The sequence below is a fragment of the Schistosoma haematobium genome, chromosome ZW, assembly GCF_000699445.3.
Source record: "Schistosoma haematobium chromosome ZW, whole genome shotgun sequence".
NCBI lineage: Eukaryota > Metazoa > Platyhelminthes > Trematoda > Strigeidida > Schistosomatidae > Schistosoma > Schistosoma haematobium.
Window position 1 is genome coordinate 78,766,844 of NC_067195.1, and position 26,722 is coordinate 78,793,565.

Sequence of the window (26,722 nt, forward strand, 5' to 3'; positions counted from 1 at the left end):
AGCAATCCTTTCCAGTTGTATCCAGTTGCTGTTTATCCTTTTCATATCTGCCTCCGATTCCCAACGCAGTGTGTTCTTTGGCAGATTTGTGGTTAGGGTCGTAAATTATAATAAAATATCAGTATAGGGTTATGGAGATTATTATGTTTTTGATTAAGATCATGATCTGATTGATATTAGACCAACACTAAAAACCTGGAAGCACTGGATGGCCGTTTCTTCCTATTGTGGGACTCCTCAGCAGTGCGCACCCACCATCCTGCTCGCTCGATTCGAACCCATGTCCTTCAGTCCCGCATGCGAACACTTAACCTCTAGATCACTAAGTGGGCATCCGTCGGTGTTAATGTCTAACCTTAACCATTGTACTGAGGTAGATACCTGTTTCTACCCGACACAGATCAAGTTCCATTGGTCACAGCTTCTCAAGCATATAATACTATAGACTTAAACAAAAACCTCATTCCATTTAAATGATACTTGTTTTAATGTTTAACAATAGAATTATAATAAAACAACTCATGGTTATTTTCTTTTCATTAAACATCTTTTATAGATCAATCATCCGATAGTGCAAGTACAATATATATGGATAGTGAATCAGATAGTCCAAGGAAATTAAATTTTAATTTTGATAAAACTGATTATTTTAATGAAAATGGACCAAGTCTAGAAATGTTAACAAACCCTTCCATGGCAGCAGCAGCAACAACAACAACAACAACAACAACAATGGGACCAACTCCAATGAAATTAAATGATAATGATTTAGAAAGTAAAAAATCAATGGAAACTGGTTTATCATCAGTAGAATTATTAGCTGATATGAATCCAAATTTTCAAAAATATAATTTACATTATAAACTTCCAGATAATGCTGGTGATTTAGATTTAGTATCTATGGATGGTGATAATTTTGGTCAAATTAATATTGATAAAAAGCCAACAGATGCATTACCTGGAAAGGTATAAAATTTTAATTCAATGCAATAATAATGGTATTAATTCCTCTGTCCCTTCCTTCCTTCCTTCCATCCTTCCTTCCTTCCTTCCTTCCTTCCTTCCTTACTTACTTACTTACTTACTTACTTACTTACTTACTTACTCACTTACTTACTTACTTACTTACTTACTTACTTACTTACTTACTTACTTACTTACTTACTTACTTACTTACTTACTTACTTACTTACTTACTTACTTACTTACTTACTTACTTACTTACTTACTTACTTACTTACTTACTTACTTACTTACTTACTTACGCCTGTTACTCACAATGGAGCATAGGCGGCCGACCAGCATTCTTCAACCCACTCTGTCCTACTCTTTTCTTTTTAGTTCTATCCAATTTTTGTTTATTTTTCTCATGTCTGTCTTCTTTTCTCGGTGTAATGTGTTCTATGGCCTTATTGTTTTCTTTTGGCTTTGAGGATTCCATGTGAGGGCTTGCCTTGTGACGCAGTATAATAGTATAACAATAATAGTATATTATATACTTGATTATTATTAATAGGTTTATTCAATATTATATTGTTTGGTACAATACAGAATTCTTAGCACAAAGTATTTCAACAAATTTCCTTTCTTTGTTTTTTCTATTTATCCTGACGATAAATATTGAGTGATCACCAGTTACATGTTAGCAGTTCAGGAATTGACATCTGAATAATGTTCATCCTTTTCAATGCATGTTGCCAGTCACTACGATGTCTCTGATTGTACTTTTCTGTAACTTGTACAGCAAAAGGTCGTAAGATTTTCATAAACGCACCTGAATGGGTTATACGATTAATAGACATAATGATGTATTGAAACAAAAAAAAGTAAATAACATGTTGAAACATCTAGATAACAGGAACGGGTTACCCAGATATTCAAGCAGGCGGCCAACCGTCTTTATTGTTCAATGAAATTCATGCTTCCAAGATCTAATTAAGATTTTCAACTTGTATATATTTTTAATAGCTTATTTTAATCAATTGTTTACATGATATTGTAACAGAAATTATATTCTTATGAGTAATATTCATCTATCTTCTGCAATCGTCCCGTAATAAAAACGGTTAATAAAGACAGATTGCCTGAATTCGTCACATCCATGTGTATTTACCAATTCAGCTGCTCCTGTGGAGCTAGTTATATAGGGAGTACAATTCTGCAAGTCCATTATTGCATAACAGAACACCATCCGTCTTGGTTGATCAAAGGACAGGTAAGAATAATTAAGAGTTCTATTCTCGCTCACTTGGTGGATACAAGTCATCAAGTTGAATTGAATAAAGCTTTTAAAGTTATCCACCATATTTCACCAAATTTACCACATGGTTTACCAGTTCGTGTTTTGCATATTACTGAAGCCATTGTAATCCATGTTTCCCCCCAATGAGCTTAGGGATAGTCAACCTAGAATTGATATACAAAAAGTCATTATTACTATATGATTGTGTATATATCAAATAGGGTTATATTCATTTTTATATTGCTTACTAATATTTAGTATCAACGTCTTTCACTTATTGATTTTAATCGATTCATATTCTAGGCTCATCTTGTTACAACACACTCTGGACCGACACCTGAACAATTAGCTGCAGCTGACTGGTGGACCCGATTCTATGTTACTATACGAAGTGGTGAAACAAATTTCGATGATTCTCGATATAAGGTGAGTTTCATCTCAGTTTCATCTACTTTTCCCGAGAAGAATCAAATATCTAAATATTTTTTTAATGTTGATCCAACAAACAGAAAGCTAACAGAAATGAATTTAAGGACAAGCATTGAATATACCCATCTTGATGTAATGAATAGAAAATACTTACTAGAATTTTAACAGACTATTTCCTGTGACATAATTATCAATATACTACAATGCCTAGTGTTAAAGAATGAAATAATTTTAATAAAACTTGGTGGATAAATTTAAAAGCGGTATGGTAACTACTTATAGCTCTTCTCTAACCACTGCTCAACCATAAATTCGAAGATAAACTTGCCTAGTAGTATATACAATATAATTAGCTCCATGTATTATTACAAACTATGTAAGGAATGATTAACATTGTTCTTATATGCTTACATTGTCCGATTAGCAGGAACAATCAAAGCTAAGTTCCATGACATTCGTTTCGGTTGATAAATGTAGTTAAAACAAAGATGTCACATTTTTTTGATTAATTGTAATATATAATAATAATAATGATAATGTTAATATTCATAGAAATGAGGCTCATTTGGCTTTTGCTATTATTGATCTATATTTATTGTTGCTAAGGTCACAAGTTACCCGGTTTTGCTAAAGAACTTTAATCTTATTTCTTATAACCATTAACGTAATAACATTTTTTTCTAATTTATGTTTTCTTATTACCTTACTGTTTTTTTTAAATTTGATTAGTTGTTATCACTTCTATCTTGATAATTTACTTGTGCCCCAAAGTCATATTTTGCTACTATATATACAATGCTATCCTACGTCAATTATAACTTGAATATCGAGACTGTTCTTTACCCCTATCTTCTTCCTGTGTCTCATTAAGGATATAATTACTGAAGCATCATAGTTATCGGTTCCCGAACTATTAGATTTGTATTAATTCCTGTTCGCTTTAGAAGAGTCGTAATATTTCATAATTAAAAATTACCCTTAGGGTTCAATGGTAATTAGTTTCAGAAACTTAATATTGTTTGCTTGTATGTTCCCATTGTTGTGTAGGACTACAATTGATCAGTCTCTTGTTGGTATATGTGCATCCTGTGCGGAGTGTCACAAGCTTTATAAACAAAGGTGGTTGGTGGATAGTAGTAGAATCCAAAACGCGTCCTATTTGGGACTCGTTAGTTAGATGTGAACATCAACTCTGGAATACAGGTACATCCAGTTGACGAGTCCTAAATAGGACAAAACGTACATCCTGGATTCCACTGCTAGCCATCATCTATCTTTGCTTATGTCATGTCGTATAACTAATAGTAATCATCAGTTTAGGGGCTGTGGAGATTGTTAAGTTTTGATTGAGATCATGAACCGATTGATGTTAGACCACCATTGAAGACCTAGAAGCACTAGACGGCCGTTTCGTCCTAATGTGTGACTCTTCAGCAGTGCGCATCCACGATCCCACTCGGGAGATATTTATTAATTCATAGAAAATAACCTTTCTATATCCAATGATATCTTAATTCCATGTTAACAATTTCTATCACTTTGATTTATATAAAACATAAATACATGACTTATTCAATGTAATTAGAATTCTTTATTGATTTATTCTAGGGTGAAGTTAATCCATTAACTGAATCAGAAGATAGTGATATTGAAGAGAAACTAGAGAAAGTTGATGTAAAATCAGAGAAAGACTCAGAAGGTTTGCTACCAATTTATGATTATTGTAGAATAGTTTTTTCTATTTGCCTATCTGAGTGAAAGATAAAGGTTTTACTTTATTATTATTATGATTTGTATTAAAGTGAAAATATTCTATCGGAAATTAAAAGAATCAAATCAATTATACATATCTCAATAAGAAAACTCTTAGCATACTTACTTACTTACTTACGCCTGTTACTCCCAATGGAGCATAGGCAGCCGACCAGCATTCTCCAACCCACTCTGTCCTGGGCCTTCTTTTCTAATTCCATCCAATTCTTGTTCATTTTTCTCATGTCCACCTCCATTTCCCGGCGAAATGTGTTCTTTGATCTTCCTCTTTTCCTTTGGCCTTGAGGATTCCATGTAAGGGCTTGCATTGTGACGCAGTTGGGTACTTTCCTCAGTGTATGTCCTATCCACTTCCAGCGCTTCTTCCTAATTTCTTCCTCCGTTAGATTCTGGTTTTGCCTGTCCCGCAGTTGGTTGTTGCTAATAGTGTCCAGCAAACGGATCCGAAGTATTTTGCGTAGGCAACTGTTAATAAACACTTGTATCTTCTGGATGATGGCTTTCGTAGTTCTCCAGGTTTCTGCTCCATACAGTCGAACTGTCTTGACATTTGTATTGAAAATCCTGACCTTGGTGTTGGTTGGTCAGAATTTTCAATTCAAATGTCGCTAAAAAAGCGCTAACCAGAAAAAAATTATTCTTAGCATAGCATCAGGGTATTTTTTGATCGGTAAACGTTTGTTAAGATGATCCGGGAAACTTCTTGCAGAAGACAAAAAAAGGTTCAGGAAACACTAAGAAGTATTTTATTCAATCAGAGTTCACTTGGAGTTTAGTCAGAAACATCAAGAAAGTGAAAAGTCACATGTAGAGTTTCTGATCGGTTGATTACTATACTGATACTACGTTTAGTAGCATTCCAGAATCTTGGGGAAACCCAAGGATATCTAAAATATTATGAAAACCCTATATTTTCTGAACTAGAACGAACCTTTGGAGTACAGTGCTTCTCGTTTAATTGCGCCTTTTCTCTCGTGTTCAGGTCGCTGTGTAATTCTAGCTTAGGGGTTACGAGAATAGCTTAGGAACCGAACATAGCGTTCAATTAGCAAGACTTATAAACTTTTTGAAAATGATTCTCTTCAGTTGAATAGTTTATGCTAGGCTTTTGAGATATTTCTTTATTGTTCACTACCGAACTGGTTCAAAAAACTTTAAGTTCAGTAACTTATCGAATCAGTAATAGCCATTAATCTCTTAATGGACAGTAAAACAATTCACTGAATATCATACAGAACAGAACAACTGGTTCACATTAATTACAGACACTTTAGTAGTACCCTATAGTTCTCAATTAACTTTCAGTTAAAGTCAGCTATGTTTAAAATAAGATAATTGTCTCAAGCTTCTCATGTACATTATCTGAAAATGTAGTGTGTGTTTATGTATTAAGCTATAAACCACAGCATTTGTTCAATGGATAATAACACCATACGGTAAAACAACCCTTGATTGAAAAAAACACATTCAATAATATTTTCCAGCAGTTAAAAGTAACTATAAGAATCACAAAATATTCGTAAACAAACGGATACTTCATTGTTCTATAGTTTTCAGTGATGTGAGCTAATGATGTAATCCACCTTCAAATCAAGTAAGTTTTCATCCATCTAACTATAATAATGAAAGCATATAGCTGTAAAGATCATAACTAATCGATAAAAAAAATCCCTTGTGATAATAATCATCATATGCTTACTAGTGACGGTCTCCAAGAGGTATTTCCTGAAGTTCTAGTGAGAAGCCGTGACCATTGGACTTCAACCAGCTCCGTTGTGAGATGGCAACTCACTAAGGACAATGGTGTATGTGCCGCTCAATTTCGTGCATTGGTTGAAGTTAGACGTTAACTTCGTTGGATGCCGATTCAGTGGTCTAGAGGTTATGCGCTCACACGCGAGACTGATATGTCCTGGGTTCGGTATCTGTCCCAACTTGTGGCCTATGTGCCCTGTTAATGTATAACGTGATGATACTGTCAATTAGAGAGCAGTGACTTATCGATTGGACCAAGGACGCGTAAAACACGTGAGAGCAGTCTAGAGTCTTGATTGGTCCTGATTTCCGCCTAGCCCAGCCAGTTAAGTCCAGAACACCATACTCAGACTCTGTGATATGAATCATTTATTTCAAACATACTCGGTTAATATACCAACCAGACAGACCACATCATATCAATAAAATAGGAAACAACATTTTTACAAGAATTAGCCAAATGTGGCTGTGAATGTGGGAAATGGTAATTGATAGACAAAGAAGAACTCAAGAACGGTAAAACATATAATAATAGTTCATAGGTCAAAATAAAGCTCATAATAAGACGGACATGAATATGAATAGTTTAATTACTTAACAATTATACGATAAAAGTATACACATAGTATTGGTCCATAAATGAATCCCAAAATTCACCATACACTATTCTTGTGGTGCATGCTACTTATATTGATATAAGTAGTATATGATGCGAGTCAAGAATGTAATGTCTGGCAGCAGAAGATGGGAAAGATCAAGAAAGGAAGAGCGGGAATAGAAAGCAATTAGTATGGAAATGCAAGAACAATGGAGTTCGAGACAATTATTGAACATTTTGCAAATTAAGTATCATAGTATGGTTTTTCTATTTTACCAAGTAACTCTGTCATTTTGTGTTATATATAATCCGATTGTCCTCACCTGTGTTCTCCTTCACTACATTCTTATCGGGATATAATAGTAACCTGTTAATAAATCCTGACAACCGTATAGTAAATGCTCAATTTGCAAAATGTCCATCACTTGTCTCAAAATGACTCAAACTTTATTGTTCTTGTATTTTCATACAAATTACATTCTGTTGCCATTTTTTTACCGGTCGATCCTCTTGTCTTTCTATTGCCAGACATTCTGTTCACTTACTTACTTACTTACTTACACCTGTTACTCCTCGTGAAGGAGCATAGGTCGCTCACCAGCATTCTCCATCCAACCCTGTCCTGGGCAATCCTTTCCAGCTCCTTCCAGTTGTAATTCATCCTTTTCATATCTGCTTCTATTATCCGACGTAATGTGTTCTTTGGCCTTCCTCTTTTCCGCTTCCCTTCAGGATTCCAAGTTAGAGCTTGCCTCGTGATGCAGTTTGACGATTTGCGTAATGTATGTCCTATCCATTTCCATCGTCTTTTCCTAATTTCCTCTTCAGCTGGAAGTTGGTTTGTTCTCTCCCACAGAAGGCTATTGCTGATGGTATCCGGCCAATGGATGTTGAGTATCTTGCGTAGACAGCTATTTATAAATACTTGTACTTTCTTGATTGTGGTTGTTGTAGTTCTCTAAGTTTCAGCTCCATACAGTAGAATTGCCTTGACGTTCGTATTGAAGATTCTCACTTTGATATTGGTTGAAAGTTGTTTTGAGTTCCATATGTTCTTCAATTGTAGGAATGCGGCCCTTGCTTTGCCAATCCTCGCCTTTACGTCTGCATCTGAACCTCCATGTCTATCGACGATGCTTCCCAGATATGTGAAGGATTCTACATCTTCCATAGTTTCGCCATCATGGGTGATTGGATTGCTGTTCTCCGCTTTGAATTTGAGGACCTTGGTTTTCCCTTTGTGTATACTGAGGCCTACTGATGCAGAGACTGCTGCTACACTAGTTGTCTTTATCTGAATCTGTTCACGTGTACGTGATAGGAGGGCTAGGTCATCTGCGAAGTCCAGATCGTCTAATTGGTTCTGAGCTGTCCATTGTATTCTGTGTTTTCCTTCAGATGTCGAGGTCTTCATAATCCAGTCGACCACCAGAAGAAAGAGGAAGGGAGAGAGTAAACAGCCTTGTCTGACTCCGGTCCTTACTTGGAATGCATCTGTCAGCTGTCCTCCATGCACTACTTTGCACTGTAGTCCGTCGTATGAGTTCCGGATAATATTGACAATCTTCTCAGGAACTCCTTAGTGTCGAAGAAGTTTCCATAATGTCCTCCTATCTACACTGTCGAATGCCTTTTCATAATCAATGAAGTTGATGTATAGTGACGAGTTCCACTCAACTGATTGTTCGACGATGATCCGTAGTGTTGCAATTTGGTCTGTGCACGACCGATCCTTTCGGAATCCAGCTTGTTGATCTCGAAGTTGGGCATCTACTGCATCCTTCATCCGGTTCAGCAACACTCTGTTGAAGACTTTCCCTGGTATTGACAGTAGTGTAATGCCTCTGTAGTTTTCACATTTGCTCAGATCTCCTTTCTTTGGAATCTTGATGAGGTGTCCTTCTTTCCAGTCCATTGGCACTTGTTCCTCCTCCCAAATCTTTTTGAATAGAGGGTAAAGCATGCTTGTGGTTACTTCGACGTCTGATTTCAGTGCTTCAGCTGGTATGTTGTCGGGTCCTGCTGCTTTCCCGTTCTTGATTTGTCTGACGGCCATTCTAATTTCTTCCGTCGTTGGTGGGTTGACATCTATAGGAAGATCTGTGTGTGCTGCTTCGATGTTCGGTGGATTCATTGGAGCCGGCCTATTCAGGAGTTCCTCGAAGTATTCTACCCATCTGTTTCGCTGTTGTTGAATTTCAGTGATTGGCTTGCCTTCTTTGTCTTTGACCGGCCTCTCTGGTTTACTGTATTTCCCTGATAGTTTCTTCGTTGTATCGTAGAGCTGTTTCATATTTCCTTCTCTAGCAGCTTTTTCTGCCGTCGTTGCTAATTCTTCCACCTATTTCTTCCTGTCGGCTCTAATGCTCCTCTTCACTTGCTTGTTTGCTTCTATGTATTCAGCTTGTGCTTGGACTTTCTCTGCTCGTGTTCGGCTGTTGTTAATTGCTGTCTTCTTGTTCTTCCTTTCTTTGATCTTGTCCAGTGTTTCTATAGAGATCCATTCCTTATGATGGTGTTTCTTTAGGCCCAGAACCTCTTGACACGTTGAAGTCAATGTTTCTTTGATGCCTTTCCAGTTGTCCTCCATGGTAGTTCCTTCTTCCTTCAGTAGATCTTGAAAGGCTTGGAATCTGTTGTTGAGAGCTATCTTGAATTCATTGAGTTTGTCAGTATCTCGAAGGAAGGCTGTATTGAACCTTTGTATTGCTGTTTGTCCACTTGTCCAGTTCTTTTTTAGCTTCAGTTTTAAATTGGCTACAACTAGGTGGTGATCTGAAGCTACGTCAGCTCCTCTCCTGGTTCTCACATCTTCCAGTGTCCTTCGGAATTTTTTGTTGATGCAAATATGGTCTATCTGGTTCTCTGTAGTGTGGTCCGGTGAGATCCATGTAGCCTTGTGTATACGTTTGTGTGGAAATATTGTGCCTCCTATGACTAATTTGTTGAATGCACACAAATTTGCAAATCTTTCTCCATTTTCGTTCCTCTCTCCCAGTCCATGTCGTCCCATAATATCTTCATATCCAGTGTTGTCTATTCCGACCTTGGCATTTAGATCTCCCATCAGAATGGTGAGGTCCTTTCTTGAGCATTTCTCTATGATTGACTGCAGCCGCTCGTAGAATTGATCTTTAATGTCGTCGTTGCTATCATTGGTGGGTGCATAACATTGGATAATATTCATTAAGATCCCCTCCTTCTTTGTTTTGAATGATGCTTTGATGATTCTGGATCCGTGGGATTCCCATCCTACAAGTGCATTTCGTGCTACTTTGGACAGCATTAGAGCAACTCCTTGAGTGTGTGGAGCATTTTCCTCTTCGTGACCGGAGTATAGCAGCATCTCTCCCGTAGCTAGCCTTTTCTGTCCAGCTTGGGTCCAGTGGGTTTCGCTGATTCCCAGTACTGCCAAGTTGTATCTCCTCATTTCCGTTGCTATTTGGCCGGTCTTCCCGGTTTCCCACATTGTTCTAACGTTCCATGTACCTATAAAAATTTTTGCTCTGGTTGTTAGAAGGGGCATCGGCCTCGTGGCTTCCGAAGGAACTCGGCTTTCACCATGAAGCGTCATAATTCTTCTAAATGAAGACCTTCTAACTCTCAGGGCAGAGTTAAAATGGTTTGAATTATTTTTTCTGGTAAGCGTTTTTTAGCGAGTTAGTTTTCTACGGGATGGGGACGCTAACCCCATGCCCAACCCTCCTCCTTTACCCGGGCTTGGGACCGGCAGTAACTCTAGAAGAGCTACAGGCGGAGTTATTCTGTTCACGACCAACGTTATATACTACTTATGTCGATATAAGTAGCACACACACACATACACACCATAGAACCTAATACATGTCAACAAATATAAAAAGAAGTATTTCTTGTCAATCTAATTCATTTCATTCTCTTTTCTCTTTCTCTTCTATTAAACATTTCATAGAGGAAATTGATATGACAACTGGTACTGGTACAAAATTAAATCATTTAAATTATAAATTAAAAAAGAAATGTTGGCAAAGAACTCATAAAGCTGAAAAGAAAAAATTAACCGCTTTAGAAAAACGTCAATTGGAGATTGCAAAACGTAGAGCTAGAATTGAAAAAAGAAAAAAAAACAAAAAAAATTTAAAAGCTAAAATTAAAGCAAGATTTGTAAGGGATTTTTTTTTCTAAAAAAAAAAAGTTTTAAATGCCCTTTTTATTTGTTTGTTTCTATGTTATATAACTTTACGATCTATGTTGAATAATCAATAATATTTCTTATGATGTCAGGAATGTAAACAGATACTTGGTTGTATTGTGTCTCGGTGTAATCAGGCAACAAGGATAGGAAAATAAATGTATGATAATTTTAGTCTGACTATTTGATTAGTTTGATTATAGTGTTAGTAGGACCAGTTAGTTATTAACCGAACGACATAGAAACCAATGAATAATAATAATAATAAAGACGTGAACATATATTACTCTTCGAGATGCTTTTAACTCAGTCTCTAGTCCAAAGACAAACGTAGAAAGTAGATTAGTTCTCTAATGTATTATACTAAATCATAACTCAAGTCTCATACAATAATATGCTTCAAATGTCTTACCACACAGGAATGCAATTTGAGAATTACAGTGTGTGCATAACTTATTCATAATTAATACAAACCGGAGTAATAAAAAAATAATTAATGATAAATCTCGTAGAATAAAAACTTCGCCTGGAGCCCCTCTGGGGCTGCTGCCGGTTCCAAGCCCGGATAAAGGGGGAGGGTTGGACATGGGGTTAGCGACCCCATCCTGTAGAAAACTAGCTCGCTCAAAAAACACTAACCTGAAAAAATTATTCAAACCAGTTAAACTCTGCACTGGAAGTCAGAAGGTCTTCATTTAGAAGAGTTATGATGCCTCATGATGAGGGCCGAGTTCCTTAAGAAGCCGCGAGGCTGATGCCTTTTTTGACAACCAGAGCAACCGTTTACTTAGGTACATGGAATGCTCGTACATTGTAGGAGACCGTGAGAGTCTCTCAAATTGCTGCAGAAATGATGAGATACAACCTGAAGGTGCTTGAGATCAGTGAAACACATTGGATGCAAGTTGAACATCAACGACTAGCTTCGGAGGAGCTTCTGTTATACCCTGGCCATGAAGAAGAAAATGCTGCACATACACAAGGAGTTGCATTGATGCTATCAAGACAAGCACAAAATGCACTCGTAGAATAAAACAACGATTTATGGGTCAAATGGATGCTTAGAAGTAGGAGAATATAAAAATACAATATCCTAAGAGTATACTAATAATAATTTATACAACAGTTTCAAAGTTGTGCTTCGGCACTATTCATCCCATTATTATCATTTCTGTTCAGTACATTCTTTTCTAATCAATTCCAACAAAGTTTTTCTTTCAAAATGGTGTCTATATGATAAAATTGCAAACTATTTTAAATGACTTCTTGACATGCTTCTCAAAGTTGGATAGAACATATACTTTCTTAAGAACATACATTTAGTGTGTCTTAATCTTAAATGGGCTATTATTCATTCCCATGGTCAGGCCTCACATAATTTTGTCAACTTGGTTTTTGGCAAGAGTCATTTCTGTCAATTCTTGATCTTTTTCCGTAGATAGTTGGTCAAGTGTTATGCCATTTTTGTCTTATCCTTAGTATAGATAAAACTGTATCGATCAAGTTTCAGTATGCCCACTAGTCTATGTAATTCGGCTAACTAAATTAAACAGCTTTATATGTCAATAAATAAGCTTATTCTCATGGAATTCAGAACTTGTTTACCTACCAAAAATATCCCTAAATTCATCCACTAATTAATATAGTAAATGACTGTGATATACTTTCCACAATTCACTCTACATTTTTCGTGTAAACACCATAGTTCAAATTTTCAGATCATCAGAAATTCGTCAGTATAGGGCTAAGGGGCTTGCTGAGTTTCACTGAAATCTTGAACCAACAAAAGTTAGACCACCACTGAAAATCTGGAAGCATTGGATGGCCGTTTTGTCCAACTATATGGGACTCCTTCACAGTAAGGATTCATGACTCAACACGTAGGAATCGAATATGTGATCTTCGGTTTCGTACACGAACACTTGGACTCTTAAACACTGAGACGACATGCAACGGAGTTAGCGTCTAACGATATTGTGTGACCATCTTCTATTGTCTTCAGCAAGTATGGAACTCCTCAATAGTGCCCATCAACAATCCTACACTCAAGGATAAGATATTTTAATTAGTAAAAAATAGTTACTTATAAGTAGTTCAATTTTCGTATGCAATTTACAAATTATGTCAGATCTTGATGCTTGGTGTACTTAAAGACTTTACACAGTTGGATGTACATGTATTTGAACTAGTTTATTGTTTTCTATTCTTAGATCGATTCGAAAGGATTATTTTTAAAAGAATTTATTGATTTAAACTATGATGTTGAAACTCATGAAGATCAAAGTTGGGTAGAAACAATACTGGTAAGTTTGTTTTTTTAATATCGATAAGATTATGATGAAAATGTACTCAAATACGTTCATTATATTTAAAATAATGAAAAATTCATGTAGTCCAGGATATAGAACTGGAATAAGTTTCTTACTTAACTTTGGACGATTAACAGATTTCAAGTCAATGATACATTGATAGGTGACATGAATTGAGAAGAGATTACTTTCGTATGAACTCATTAGTATGATGAATTAAAACTGTTGCATATCATCATAATACTCATAAAAGGCTTAAGCTGACAAAAATCAATACGTTCGTTGCCAAATGTAAAGTGACAACAGTACTGAAGTCGAAGTGCAATTTATTGAAGTATAAAAATGGAGATTGTGTACGATTGTCTCTATAAGACTGCAGTGTGGCGTCTAGTCGTGGTTGACTATGATCACCACTACAAGAAGGTTGCATACCAGATATAATAAGGCGATTGGAGGTTGTAGCGAGATATGTTTGTTGGCGATCTCGTGGTATCGAAAGAATACCGAGATCGTGCCAAAGGAGTACAGGTGTGGTTACTGAGCGTAACCGAATCCATGCCAGGTCACAATCAAAGGAAGAATGTATGTATTTTGGTACAGTTAAACAAACAAGCACGGTTTAAAGTGTTTTCTGAAATGCGGCTATTCGAGATGTTATCAGTATAATAATCATTATCTAGTCCTAAAGACATTGAGTGTTATGTTCACCTGGTGTTATTTCACTTGCATCTTCCCACTGTCATTTAGGACTGCAAATGATCAGTCTCATGTTGGCATACATACATCCTGTACGGATTGTCTCAATATAGCCTTAATTAACAAGCTTTTTAAGCAAAGATGGATAGTGGCTAGCAGTGGAATCCAGGACGCGCGTTTCATTTTATTTGGGACTCGCCAGCTGGATGTACTTGCACCTTAGAGTTAATGTTCACTCCCCGTTGCACAAGCAGGTAGTTATCAGGACTCAGTAGCTAAGTGGATAACGCGATGGCGTTTGGAGCGAACAGTACTGGGTTCGAGCCCCGGAGTGAACACCAACTCTGGGATGGAGGTACATCCAGCTGACTAGTCCCAAATAGGACGAAACACGCTTCCTAAATTCCACTGCTAGTCGCTATCCATCTTTGCTTAAAAAGCTTGTTAATTAAGACCATATCGAGGCAATTCGAACAGTATGTATATATGCCAACATGAGACAGATCAATTGCAGTCCTAAAACATTAATGGGAAGATGCAAGTGAAACAACACCAGGTGAACATAACACTCAATGTCTTTAAGACTAGATAATGATTATTATACTGATAACATCTCGCAAAGCCTCACTTCAGAAAACACTCTAATAAACAAATATATATTTCCAGGCACTATAGTTTATCAGAATAGGCAATTAATGAGAAAGCGTGGCACACCCGGACTATCTTATTAGACGAAAATTTCTAGTTTCATCAGTGGATTTATCATTCTTGCTTAGTATTTCATGTCTAACTTCAACATTACTCGTCGAACCAGTGTTTTGAAGAGATCTATAACCTTACACTAGCAACATATCCATACATCTTGCCGGTTTGATAGGTGCTATAAACTTTCAGTATTATTGATCAGGATTTGATAATTTTTCTGGCGTTACACTCATTGGAGTGAATGGAATACTTGCGAACCTTTCTTTATAATTCTAGATAAATTCTTTAGAAATGTGGTTTACTAAACTATTTTACAATCTACGTGTCATATTCACCACACACTGATCTCAGATGGAGTACTACCGGAAACTATGTAATACTGGACAGTTGTTTCGTCCTGGTATGGAACACCTTAGCATTGAACACCCACTACCCCTTCAAAGGTCAAATGCAGTGGGCAGTTATCATAAAATCATCTAGCTAACAAGACCTGACCAACCTAAAATTATTCACTTGCTTCAAAATTAAATTCCTATTCCATTTTCAAACAAAAATTAACATTCTGCTAATTAAATGAAAGATGGAAAATTATTTTTTTTCATTCTCTTATTTTTTACTTTAAAAATAAGGTGTATCCAGTGGCACTTGAAGAAGTTCCAGATTTCAACGGTTTTAATTCACCTTTTCTAAATCTTCCGTTTTACAAAGGAAAACAATTGGAAGATCATGCATCTGAAAGTCGCATTACAGGATTTTTCAAGGTAACATTTTTTAGTGCGAGTAAACAATACGTCAGGATTACTTAATTACTTATTTACTTTCTTACATCTGTTACCCTTCATGGAGGAGTATTGACCGAATACCAGCATTCTCCATCGGAACCTGTTCTTGACAATCATTTCCAGTTGCTACTGATCCTATTCGTGTCTGTTTTCGATTCCCAAGCAATGTGTTCTTTGGCGTTCCTCGTTTCCGTTTCCCTTTATGATTCCAAGTTAGCGCTTGCTTTGTGATCCAGTTTGGTAATTTCTTCAATGTGTGTCCCATCTTGCAAAGATAATTGTTTAGATATACTTGTACTTCTTTGATGATGAATGTGGTAGTTCTCCAAGTTTCAGCTCCATACAGTAGGACTGTCTTGACGTTCGTATTGAAGATTCTGAATCTGATACTGGTTGATAGACAATTGTTTTGAGTCGCATATGTTTTTCAACTGCAGGAATGCTGTCCTTGCAATGGTATGGTCTGTATCAGATCCTCCTCGTTCATCGATGATTCTGCTGTCCAGGTACATGGAAGTTTGGTGTTCTGTGTTGAGTTTGATGATGTTGCTTTTTTCTTTGTGTATGTTGAGGCCTACTGCTGTAAAGGCTGCTGCTGCTACACTGTTTATCTTGACCTGCATTTGTTAGAGTATGTATGTTGAATAGAAGAGCTAGGTGATCTGCGAAGTCCAAATAGTCTAGTTGCATACAACCTTTCAATTGTATTCCGTGCTTCCCGTCAAATATAGAGGTCTTCCTAATCCAATCAACCACCCTAAGAAAGAGAAAGGGTGAGAGTAGGTAGCCTTGTTGTGAGTCCGGTTCTCACTTAGAATTGAATTTCATAACCCGTTTTCATCAATTTATGGTTAAGATGCTATAAAGCAAGTAAGTTTTAGTGGATAACAAACTGTCAATCTGTTATTACTCAGAATTGTGAGTAGAATAAGTGTTTTAATTTGAAAAAGCTTGTTTGTATATTTATAACATTTTGGGAAATTAAAATTATTTAAGGCTTACATAGTCTGTCCAATAAATAAACAAATCCAATAACTAAGAATGTTAGATATGTAAATGACTTAATTGACCATTACCTATACTAATTATATCAACTTGTTCAGCAACACTTGAAGCCTTTAAAGACCTTTAAAGATCCTAAGTAGATGACCTTAAGGTGATTTTCTTTCATGGTGTTGTTAAGACCGATGAAAATATGGAGCATAGATTCACTGGTTCGTACTAAAACGTTCTAAAGGTTCACATACTGTTGGGTAATCAAACCATAGTTAATAACATTGATAAACGGAAGAAATATTACTTAAAGAGTATATGTTATTTAAAGCAATTAGTCCCTTTTATAAATTTCGATAGAACAATGAGAAGATCAACTCCGTCTTCTCATTGTTTTATCGAAGTTTATGTTATATTCAACAAAATATTATTGTGAGGATGGTCCACGGGCGAACTTGAGTAAGCTCTAAGAAGCTCAGAAAGAGCCGAAGACATTCCGTCTAATCGTCTTTTGGAAGAATATCTCAGAATCCCTGCGTGTAGCTTCCCTATTAGACGAATGCTAATAACCCCTTGTATATGGATTGGATAACTATAATGCTGATTTCGTTTTTACTAAAAACTATAAATACCTAACAGTTTTTTACTATAATTGACATTGTTTGGAATAACGTTCCTTTCACTTGTCTTCTATCTTCTAATTTGTGACTTGAGAGGGTTCTAGCGTTTGAGTTCTCAAGTTATACTTGGCACATCAAGAAATTTAGAGTAGTAATTCTCGGATTACTAGTGAGAAGTCTTGACCAGTGTATTTCACTAGTGTCCAGTTTAAGTTATTCACTAACCAATATTATCGGATAATGACAGAACACTAACACAAATTAACTGACGTTCAAATGTAAAAAACCATCTGATTCGAAATCATTGGTCTAACCGTCAAACACTCAATACAAGACTTGAGTTGCCAAGGTTTACTTTCGAGCGTGATCGTGGATGTTTACTTCTGAGTTGTCTCATACTAGGACCAAATAGCTATCCAATACTTTCAGATTCTCAATCACTATTTAGTCATGGCCTGTTTGTGATGTAGACTAACCATCAGAACTAGTAAAACTGTAAAAACAGGCGAAATGACAATTTTGTATAAACAATAATTCTACTTATATAAATTGATAAATGAAGTTGTACAGGGTTAAGTTCAAGATATTTCATTGATCATTGTTTATATATTGTATGGATTTCTTATTCGTAATGTTTACATTTATTTGATTTTCAATGTTCAGGGTAATTTAGTCATATATCCGGTGAATGATGATGAACCTTTACCAACTGAAATGTCACAATTAAAGTTATATAAGACATTGCCAATTAAAGCAAAGTTCAAACTAACTGTACGATTATATGTTATAAGAGTAAGTGTGAAAAATCATTGAAACATATCATTTTAAATTCTTAACAGATTCATAGTATTATAATATATACAGTAATATTGTGTGTATGCTACTTATATCTGTCGATATAAGTAGTATGTATAACTAGTCAGAAGTGGAACGCTTGTCAACAGAAAGTGAAGGAGATCGAATTGAAGAGAATGGGAACAAACAGTAAATGTAATAGCAACGATGAAGATTGAGACAATTGATGGAGGATTTGCAAATGAAGTATTCAATGTATGATTTCCACAATCCGTTGATTACAATATATCTTAAACTTTTTAAAAGAAGTTTCGATGTCATTAAAACAAAAATATGAGGAGTCCCATACTAGGACGAAACGGCCTTCCAGTGCTTCCAGGTGTTTCATGGTAATCGAGCTTCAATTGACTCATGATTTCAACTATTGAGAAATACGTAGATTGAATGAAAAAAAATTTTTGTAAAAATAAATTCTTATCCAGTTTTACAGTGTTGTAAACGCAAACTAATATTCCATAAAGGAATTTAAGTTTAAGGTGGATACATCATTTAAAATCACAACATATAAATACAGGATTCTAAGCAAAGATGGATAAGGGCTAGCAGTGGAATCAAGGACGCGCGTTCCATTCTATTTAGGACTTGTAAGCTGGATGAACCTGTATCTTAGAGTTGATGTTCACTCTGGGACTCGAACTCAGCACCGTCGCTTCAAACGTTATCGCGGTACCCACTTATATACTTAGCTACAAGATTGTTAGCACAAGTGAATAAAATTGTCAAGATTGACTTGTTTAGTATGAAATAGTAAATGGAATAAATTATGAGAGAAATCATTAAAATAAATATAGAGATATCATAGGTTAAGAGACAGATATGAGAAAAATGAACAAAAATTGGATAGAACTGGAAAGGAAAGCCCAGGACGGAATGGATTGGAGAATGCTGGTCGGCGGCCTATGCTCCATTGTGAGTAACAGGCGTAAGTACGTAAGTAAGTATAGTTTAAGAGAAACAATAATGGAATCATACATCATATCAAATATTGGCGGCCTCCTTGAATATCTGGGCTATACCTGTTTCTGTCATCTAGATATGTGAATAAGTTATGTTTTTTCTCTGTTTTAACACATCATTTTGTTTATTCATCACATAACTTATTCAAGGCGCGTTTAGGAGTAGTTTATTTGTACAAGTTACTAAAAAGGTACAACAGAGACATCGTGATTACTAGCAATATGCATTAAAAAGAATGAACATCATTCAGATGTCATTTCCTGAACTGCTAACATCTAGCTGGTGGTCATTCAATGTTTATCGTCAGGATAGATTAAAAATGAAGGAAAGGAAACTTGTCAAAATACTTTGTGCTGAGAATTCTATATTGTACCGAAAATATAATATTGAATAAAGCCACTAATAATAATAATAATAATAATAATAATAATAATAATAATAATAATAAACAGATACGTGAATCATAATGACTATAATATGTGAATAAAAAGGAACAAATTTGTGAAAATATGAAGAAGAAGGAAGTTGCATGTATATTGATCAAATCAGGTTTTCTTATAAATAAAATGACTATTTAAATAGTTGAATTCATGTGTCAATTGAAGCTAGACCACCATAGAAAACCCGGGATCATTGGACGGGACTCTTCTCACCCAGCAAGATCCGAACCCAGGACCTATCAGTCTCGCGCGCGAGCGCTTAAACACTAGACCACTGAGCTGCCATTCGACGGTGGTAATGTCTAACTTTAACTAATCCACGAAATTGAGCGAACATCCACTATTATTATCAGTGAGTTATTATTTCACAAGAGACCCAGTTGCACTCCACTAGCCACTGTTTCTCACAATAACTCCAGGAAATACCTCTTGGAGACCGTGACTAGTGAGCATATGATAAATGTAAAGCTGATCACGGTGTTAGAAGCAGCTGTACAAATTTCTTTTGAAAATAAAACTCCGGTTCTCTAAAATCCGAATATTTATTACTACTGCAATTAATTACTAACGTGGATTATCTACTTCAATTTCTTTTTTGATAATATATTATTTGAGCAATTTATATATTTCAGCGCAATAATAGGTATATATATTTTATCTCGAAATAGTGGATGAAATCGTGTTGATAGTTAAGGACATCACTACTTGATCTATTACAGTCATGATTGATCTGCTATAGGATAAATGATTCAATAGTGTCAGTAATAACATCTCTGTCTCTGAGTGATATGGATTTAATTCCTTCTATATGCATCATTTTCTTCTCTCGTTTACTAAATATAACTAGTTCATTTATCTTTCAAACAGGATTAAATTTGTTAATATTGTCATCATTTCGAAGCTAATATCCTTTGTTTGATAACAGCTAACCTTCATAGTCTAGAATGTACTTTTGATTCCAAATATCAACTAAGATGTCATATCCTCAGCATTGATCTCCGTAAAAGTTTGTCTAGCCAACAACTATCCACTCTCACTTTCCACACCAGCTACAATTACATAAAATATACTTATCTAGAAGATATATGGTTGTTTGGACTGTAGCTTCATCATACAATATCAATGCTTATCACTAATATAATTCAATAACCTAGATATCAAATAACAGTTAAATATAAACTAATCGTAAGATTTCCAACTTGAATATAACACTATTTGATTATATACGTATATATTCTCTCTTGTTTAAACGAATTAATTATACTAATTTCAATGGTTGAGATCATGAGTCAATTGAAGTTAAACCACTATAGAAAACCTGAAGGCATTGGACAGTCATTTCGTCCTATTGTGGGACTCCTCAGCAGTGCTCATCCACGATCATGCCTCGCCAGACTCGAACCCAGGACCTAACGGTCTCGCGCACGAGCACTTAACCTCTAGATTACTGATTATACATTTAAATATTTCTATTTAAATTCTGTTGTTTTCAAAGAAAATTTTCTAAAAAATTTATTTTAATAAGGCAATCAAATTACATCCAACCGATCCAAATGGCAAATCTGATCCATATTTGATTGTATCATTGGGTAAATGTGTTATTAATGATCGTGATGATTATAAACCGAAAACATTAAATCCGGTATTTGGAAAATATTATGAATTTGTAGCACATTTACCAATGGATTCTTTACTTAGTATACAGGTGAACTGATGTGAATTATTCATTATTATTATTATTTACATTTGTGTACTATGGTTATTGTTTATAAGTCTTGCTACCGATATACATAAACTGTGGCTCTAGCCAACTTCGATCACTCCAACTACTTCTACACTCTAGCTGGAACATTAGAAAAGGGGCATGAATTTCGAGTAAAAGCTTTACTTCAAGGTTAGTTGATGTATAGAAGAACGAGGGTATTTATAAAGTTACACACGATCTTAAGCTTCTGATAATTTCTAGGACCATACTTGATATGGTAGTATTAAGGGTAAATAACCAATCGAAATCGTGGCATGTGATTCTGTATTTTCTAGAGATTTCTGAGAAGATTCTATTCAACAATGATTGAATAAACCATTCCCTGGCGTTTTTCCTCCTTTAAGGATTTGAACAAAAGGATATTTTGGGACACCCCCAACAACCACGATTATTGATTATAATACTCTGTATAACAAGTTTAGATTTTTAAGTTGCTATGAAGCATTTATTGTTTCCTGTTTTAGTGAAAATGCCCTCTGTGAGCTAGGTAGTTTAATCTTAGAGCTTTCATTGTCTTTCTAGACAGCATTATCAACTCAAACGTTTGCTCCAAATGATCAGCATCTTATTCGCTTGAAATATGTTTCCTTTTTTTAAGGATAGACTTTAATAAGAGATCATTTTAAAATAAGATCCACCTTTCTTTCTACTTCAATTCATTCAATCTATAATTCATGTTGATGAGAAATAAAACAGTTTATTACTGATCGGATAATAAAATCGAAACTTATGACAAATGTTTTCTTTTTGTTCTTGACTAAGATGATGGATCATGAAAGAGTTGGAGCAGATACATTGATTGGAGAAACACATATTGATATTGAAAATCGTTTCCATAGTGCTCATCGTGCTACTTGTGGATTAATGCCTAAATATTATGCGTAAGTTCTCTTTCTTTTACAAATATTGGTTTTCATTTATAATGTGATATAAACTTATTATTAGTTTAACAATGATTTATTATCAGAAAGGGGGTTTTATGGAGAGTGTAGTAATTTAATATTTGAATTTATGAGTCGATTAAAACTAGACCGCCATGGAAAACATGGGAGTACTGGAAGGTCGTTTCGTCCTTAGTATGGGACTCTTCAACGAGACCAAGGGTCCTAGGTACGAATTCCGCGAGTGGGATCATGAATGTTTACTGATGAAGTGTTCCATAGTAGGACGAAACGGTTGTCCGGTACTTCCACGTTTTCCATGATGGTCTAGATTTAATCGACTCATGAATTCAGGTATTAAATAATTAATTAATTAATCTTTAACTTTCTACAATTAATTAAAATAACCCATTTTGTCATCGAGTAAAAATGGATAGAATTCAGCAAAGAAAACTCTCATTTTGACGAAATCATTTAGTTAAGCTATACATTAGTATTTATTGTTGTAGGGTTAATATATGAGTCTATAGAAGGATAGAAAAGATTGCATGATAAGTTGGTTCGAGACTCCAATTATCAAAAAAGTTTACGTAATGATCGAGGGGTTAAAGAAAAATGGAAGGATGAAAATAATTTACGGGTCAGAATTATGAAAGATAATTGTCCACTTGACAGATTTGGAGAAAAATGCAGAACATAAAGTCATAATAATAATTAAATTTGGTTTGAGGTTACAAAACAATAATTTAAAATAAAGCAAGACCAAAGCATACTACAGAAGAGAATTAGGGCCAAGGAAGTATGAGAGGTTGTAAATAATTCGGGATTGAATTGGTGGATCGCAAACGCCTCAGCAGTGCATAAGTTTTTGATTCGACCTTCATTCTATCTAGTTCCTTTGGTTGCGTAGATTATTTTGAAGGAAGACTCCTTTGGAACGATGTATTCAGAGTTGATTAGATGCTCTTGTACTGAACTGGTAAATGTTTTGTATTCTCCTTTAAAAAGCCATGCGAGGTAGTGTTTGGAGATGCTTTTAGGTGATGAATAAATAGCTGATATCACTACTTCTCAAACAAAATTATAGTAATCTGTTACTGAACTCCACATATTTATTAACTACAATAACTGTAACAATAAAAACATTGATAAGAACAATAATAGTAACAACAATCGCTCCATTCAGTATTTTATCTCTAGTACAATGTGGAATTCTCAGCATAATTACATTATAACATGCACATAGTGAAGATCTATTTCTAAATGGGAGTTGGGAAAACACAACACTGGTCTCCATTTAGTGATTTCTGGTTAGCGTTTTTTAGAGAGTTAGTTTTCTACGGGATGGGGTTGTTAACCCCAGGACCAACCTTCCTCTTTTATCGGAGTTTAGGACCGGCAGTAGCCTCCGGAGGGGCTCCAGACGGAGTTCATTTAGTGATTAGTCAAATTTAAATATTTTATTTTAACAGAAGGTTTATTACTTCCGGAATAGCTGGGTGATGAAATTTCAGGTTGTGAAGTTGGGTAATATGAGTTCGAATCTCACGTGTACTTACTGGCGAATATCGACTAGCACGAAACCCACTTCCAGGACTTCCTACAGACTACCTCCAAACACTGAACATCATTCACATCAAATACGCTGTCTAATATGTATAAATAATCTCACCCAGTTCATACTTATGAGACTCAAGATTCCTAGAAAATACAGTATTATTATGAAAATAAAATGCTAAGAATTTACCGATTTCGACCGCTAGTGTTTCTCACTGACATTAACGCTTTAAAAAACACAATGAAGACGTAGGTACGTAATTCACTTGATTATTAAAGAGTAACACATCAAGTTAGACTAATGTTATATGGTTGTGTTAAGCTGTAAGGGTTACATTTTGAAATTATACATATCAGTGATGACAGACAACGCCTTCACGTGAACCACACATTCAAAAACCAATAGACGCAAACCACAGACTTCCTCTATCTTAAGATCATTTACTGTTTCCGACAAATTCGGACGAAACTACTGACATTTTCCAGTCGTTAATACATCAGACCTAATCTATTAGTGAGGTTTAAATCGAAAATCAGTGTTTCACAATAAACTCTTCAAATTTTTTGTGATACCTTACTTTATACTATTCCTTGAAAATTTCAGTCATGGCTATTGTCAATGGAAAGACAATCAACAACCGACGGAAATATTAGCTAAGCTATGTGAAAAATATGGTATTGAGCAGCCTGTTTATAATATATTGGAGAATAAAATCACCATAGGCAATGAGTCGTTTTTTGCTAATACAGAAATCCGAAATGAAACTGGTAGGTTGTAAATTATTTTAGCTTCAAATTTTATGTTACTAACAAGTAGTGTTAAGGTAATCGTAACTACTTAGAAATGAATAATCCGTGTTCAATGATTAAAATGGCGAAAATAATTGAGAAAACGGTTATGGTCTACAAGTGTGTTTTTAAACTAGTTACTGATAAACCCATTATTACAATACAATCATTTAGTAAAGTTAATATTGGCAATAACATGGCTCCCATCCTATCCCATTACAAAATACAGTCTATCAACCAACTAATGAATGACATAGTGCAATTACCTCAATGAGAAATTAGAAACGTTTACTCAAGTAACTTCAAATTTTCATTCGAAATCTTTACATGAATGCTGACGGTTGACTAGTGTTGGCCTTGAGGCTTAGAAAAATCTGAGTAGTGGTCAATGTTATTTCACTGACCTAACAGTAAACATTGAAATTGGTAGAAATAATTACGAGAAAAGAAAACAGAGACAGAGACCACAAAACAATAACAGCGATTATTACTATGATAAGTTTATCGTTATACATGTACCAGGTTGTGTTGTATGTTCGACTGTTTTTAGTTCATCGGGAACGGTGTCAGCGTTAAATATCTCCTGGAAAGGAAATTGAATGACGAGGCTCAGGAATAATGATGACTAAACACTTAACATTCCTATAATTTCATTAGTGGAATGAGATATATTAAAAGGCGTAAAGACGTTTAAGATAGTTTTAGATCCTACGTAGTATACTTCTGCTTGTCAATATATATATTACGTTGATCATTGTAAAATAAGATTAATAGGGTTTTAATTGTTTAGTCTATGACGACCCCTTTTTACGTAAAAATTCCTCGTGGATTCTCGTTAACACGTGGAACCTCGCATATAACTCATCCGCGTTACTTATGAATTACGGCCATAACTACATACTAAGTGTGTTAATTTATGACTCCATTCATGTGATGTTTAAATACTAAAAACTCATGATGTAAACGAATACTAAGGGGGAGAAAGCCATTTTATTGTTTAGTACTTTGGTAAAATGTGAAAACCCTACATCAAATATTTTATTCGCTCATCTTCCATCAATTGTGTTTTACATCTTTCATAATTCTTCCAATTTCCACTTGCTTCATGCTTTCCTTACTGTTTTCTTCAGTTCAATCTTCTCAACCTTCTTTTAACAGGCATTTCATATATGGTTGGTGTTACATACTGCTTATGTATGTCGATATAAGTAGTACATACCACAATGATAATGACTAGAGAAATTTTTAAACTGCAAATACTTTTAATTAACTGATGAGAAAATGGAAACACTAAGTTATATATTCACACTAATTACAATACACAAACCGAGCTTTATAAAAAAATTGTCAATTTTTATCAAAATTTGACGGACAGTTATCAAAATTCATCATAATTTATGGATCTTTCCAAAATGCTCAAAGAAGACAGTTAACACACTGACTATTGGAATTTAATGAAACTTATTAAGCAAAAATGGATATTAACTAGCAGTGGAATCCATGACTTGCATTTCATTCTATTTGGGACTAGTCAACTGGATGTACCTGCATACCACAGTTGATATTAACCCCGCGGCTCGAACCCAGTACCATTCGCTTCAAATGCCATCACGTTATCCACATAGCTACAGAGTTCTAATACCCACATGCCAAAAAGAGACTGATCAATTGCAATCTTAAATAACATTGGGAAGGTACAAGTAAAACAACACCAAGTCAACTTTTTACAGAAAAACGGTTAGCCAGGTCAAGAATGAATACTTACTTACTTACTTACGCCTGTTACTCCCAATGCAGCATAGGCCGCCGACCAGCATTCTACATCCCACTCTGTCCTATGCCTTCCTTTCTAGTTTTATCCAATTCTTGTTCATTCTTCTCATGCCTGCCTCCATTTCTCAAAGTAATGTGTTCTTTGGTATTCCTCTTCTCCTTTGACCTTCAGGATTCCATGTGAGGGCTTGTCTTGTGACGCAGTTGGGTGCTTTCCTCGATGTGTGTCCTACCCACTTCCAGCCACTCTTCCTGATTTCTTCATCCACTGGGATCTGGTTTGTTCTCTCCCACAGTAGGTTGTTGCTGATAGTGTTTGGCCAACGGATCTGAAGTATTTTGCGTACACAACTGTTAATAAACATCTGTATCTTCTGGACGATGGCTTCGGTAGTTCTCCAACTTTCCGCCACATACAGTAGAACTGTTTTGACGTTTGTATTGAAAATTCTGACCTTGGTGTTGGTTGTCAGTTGTTTTGAGTTCCAGATGTTATTCATTTGTAAATATACTGCTCTTGCTTTACCGATCCGCACTTTCACATCTGCATCAGACCCACCATGTTCATCAATGATGCTGCCCAAATATGTAGAGGTTTTTACATCTTCCAAATCTTCTCCGTCAATTGTGAT

The 26,722-nt window shown here is 35.4% G+C and overlaps 1 protein-coding gene across 1 annotated transcript in view; it reads left to right on the top strand.

The window, feature by feature from the left end:
• FER1L6_1 (Dysferlin, limb girdle muscular dystrophy 2B (Autosomal recessive)) overlaps positions 1-26,722 on the top strand; it is a 117,815-nt gene that overhangs the window by 67,633 nt on the left and 23,460 nt on the right. Inside the window, exons 25-34 of the mRNA XM_051212384.1 lie at positions 557-966; positions 2,546-2,668; positions 4,280-4,370; positions 10,729-10,940; positions 13,179-13,271; positions 15,308-15,439; positions 17,737-17,865; positions 20,851-21,030; positions 21,853-21,971; positions 24,133-24,296. Of these exons, the coding sequence (XP_051072566.1) occupies positions 557-966; positions 2,546-2,668; positions 4,280-4,370; positions 10,729-10,940; positions 13,179-13,271; positions 15,308-15,439; positions 17,737-17,865; positions 20,851-21,030; positions 21,853-21,971; positions 24,133-24,296 (1,653 nt within the window). The remainder of the gene's footprint in view (positions 1-556; positions 967-2,545; positions 2,669-4,279; positions 4,371-10,728; positions 10,941-13,178; positions 13,272-15,307; positions 15,440-17,736; positions 17,866-20,850; positions 21,031-21,852; positions 21,972-24,132; positions 24,297-26,722) is intronic.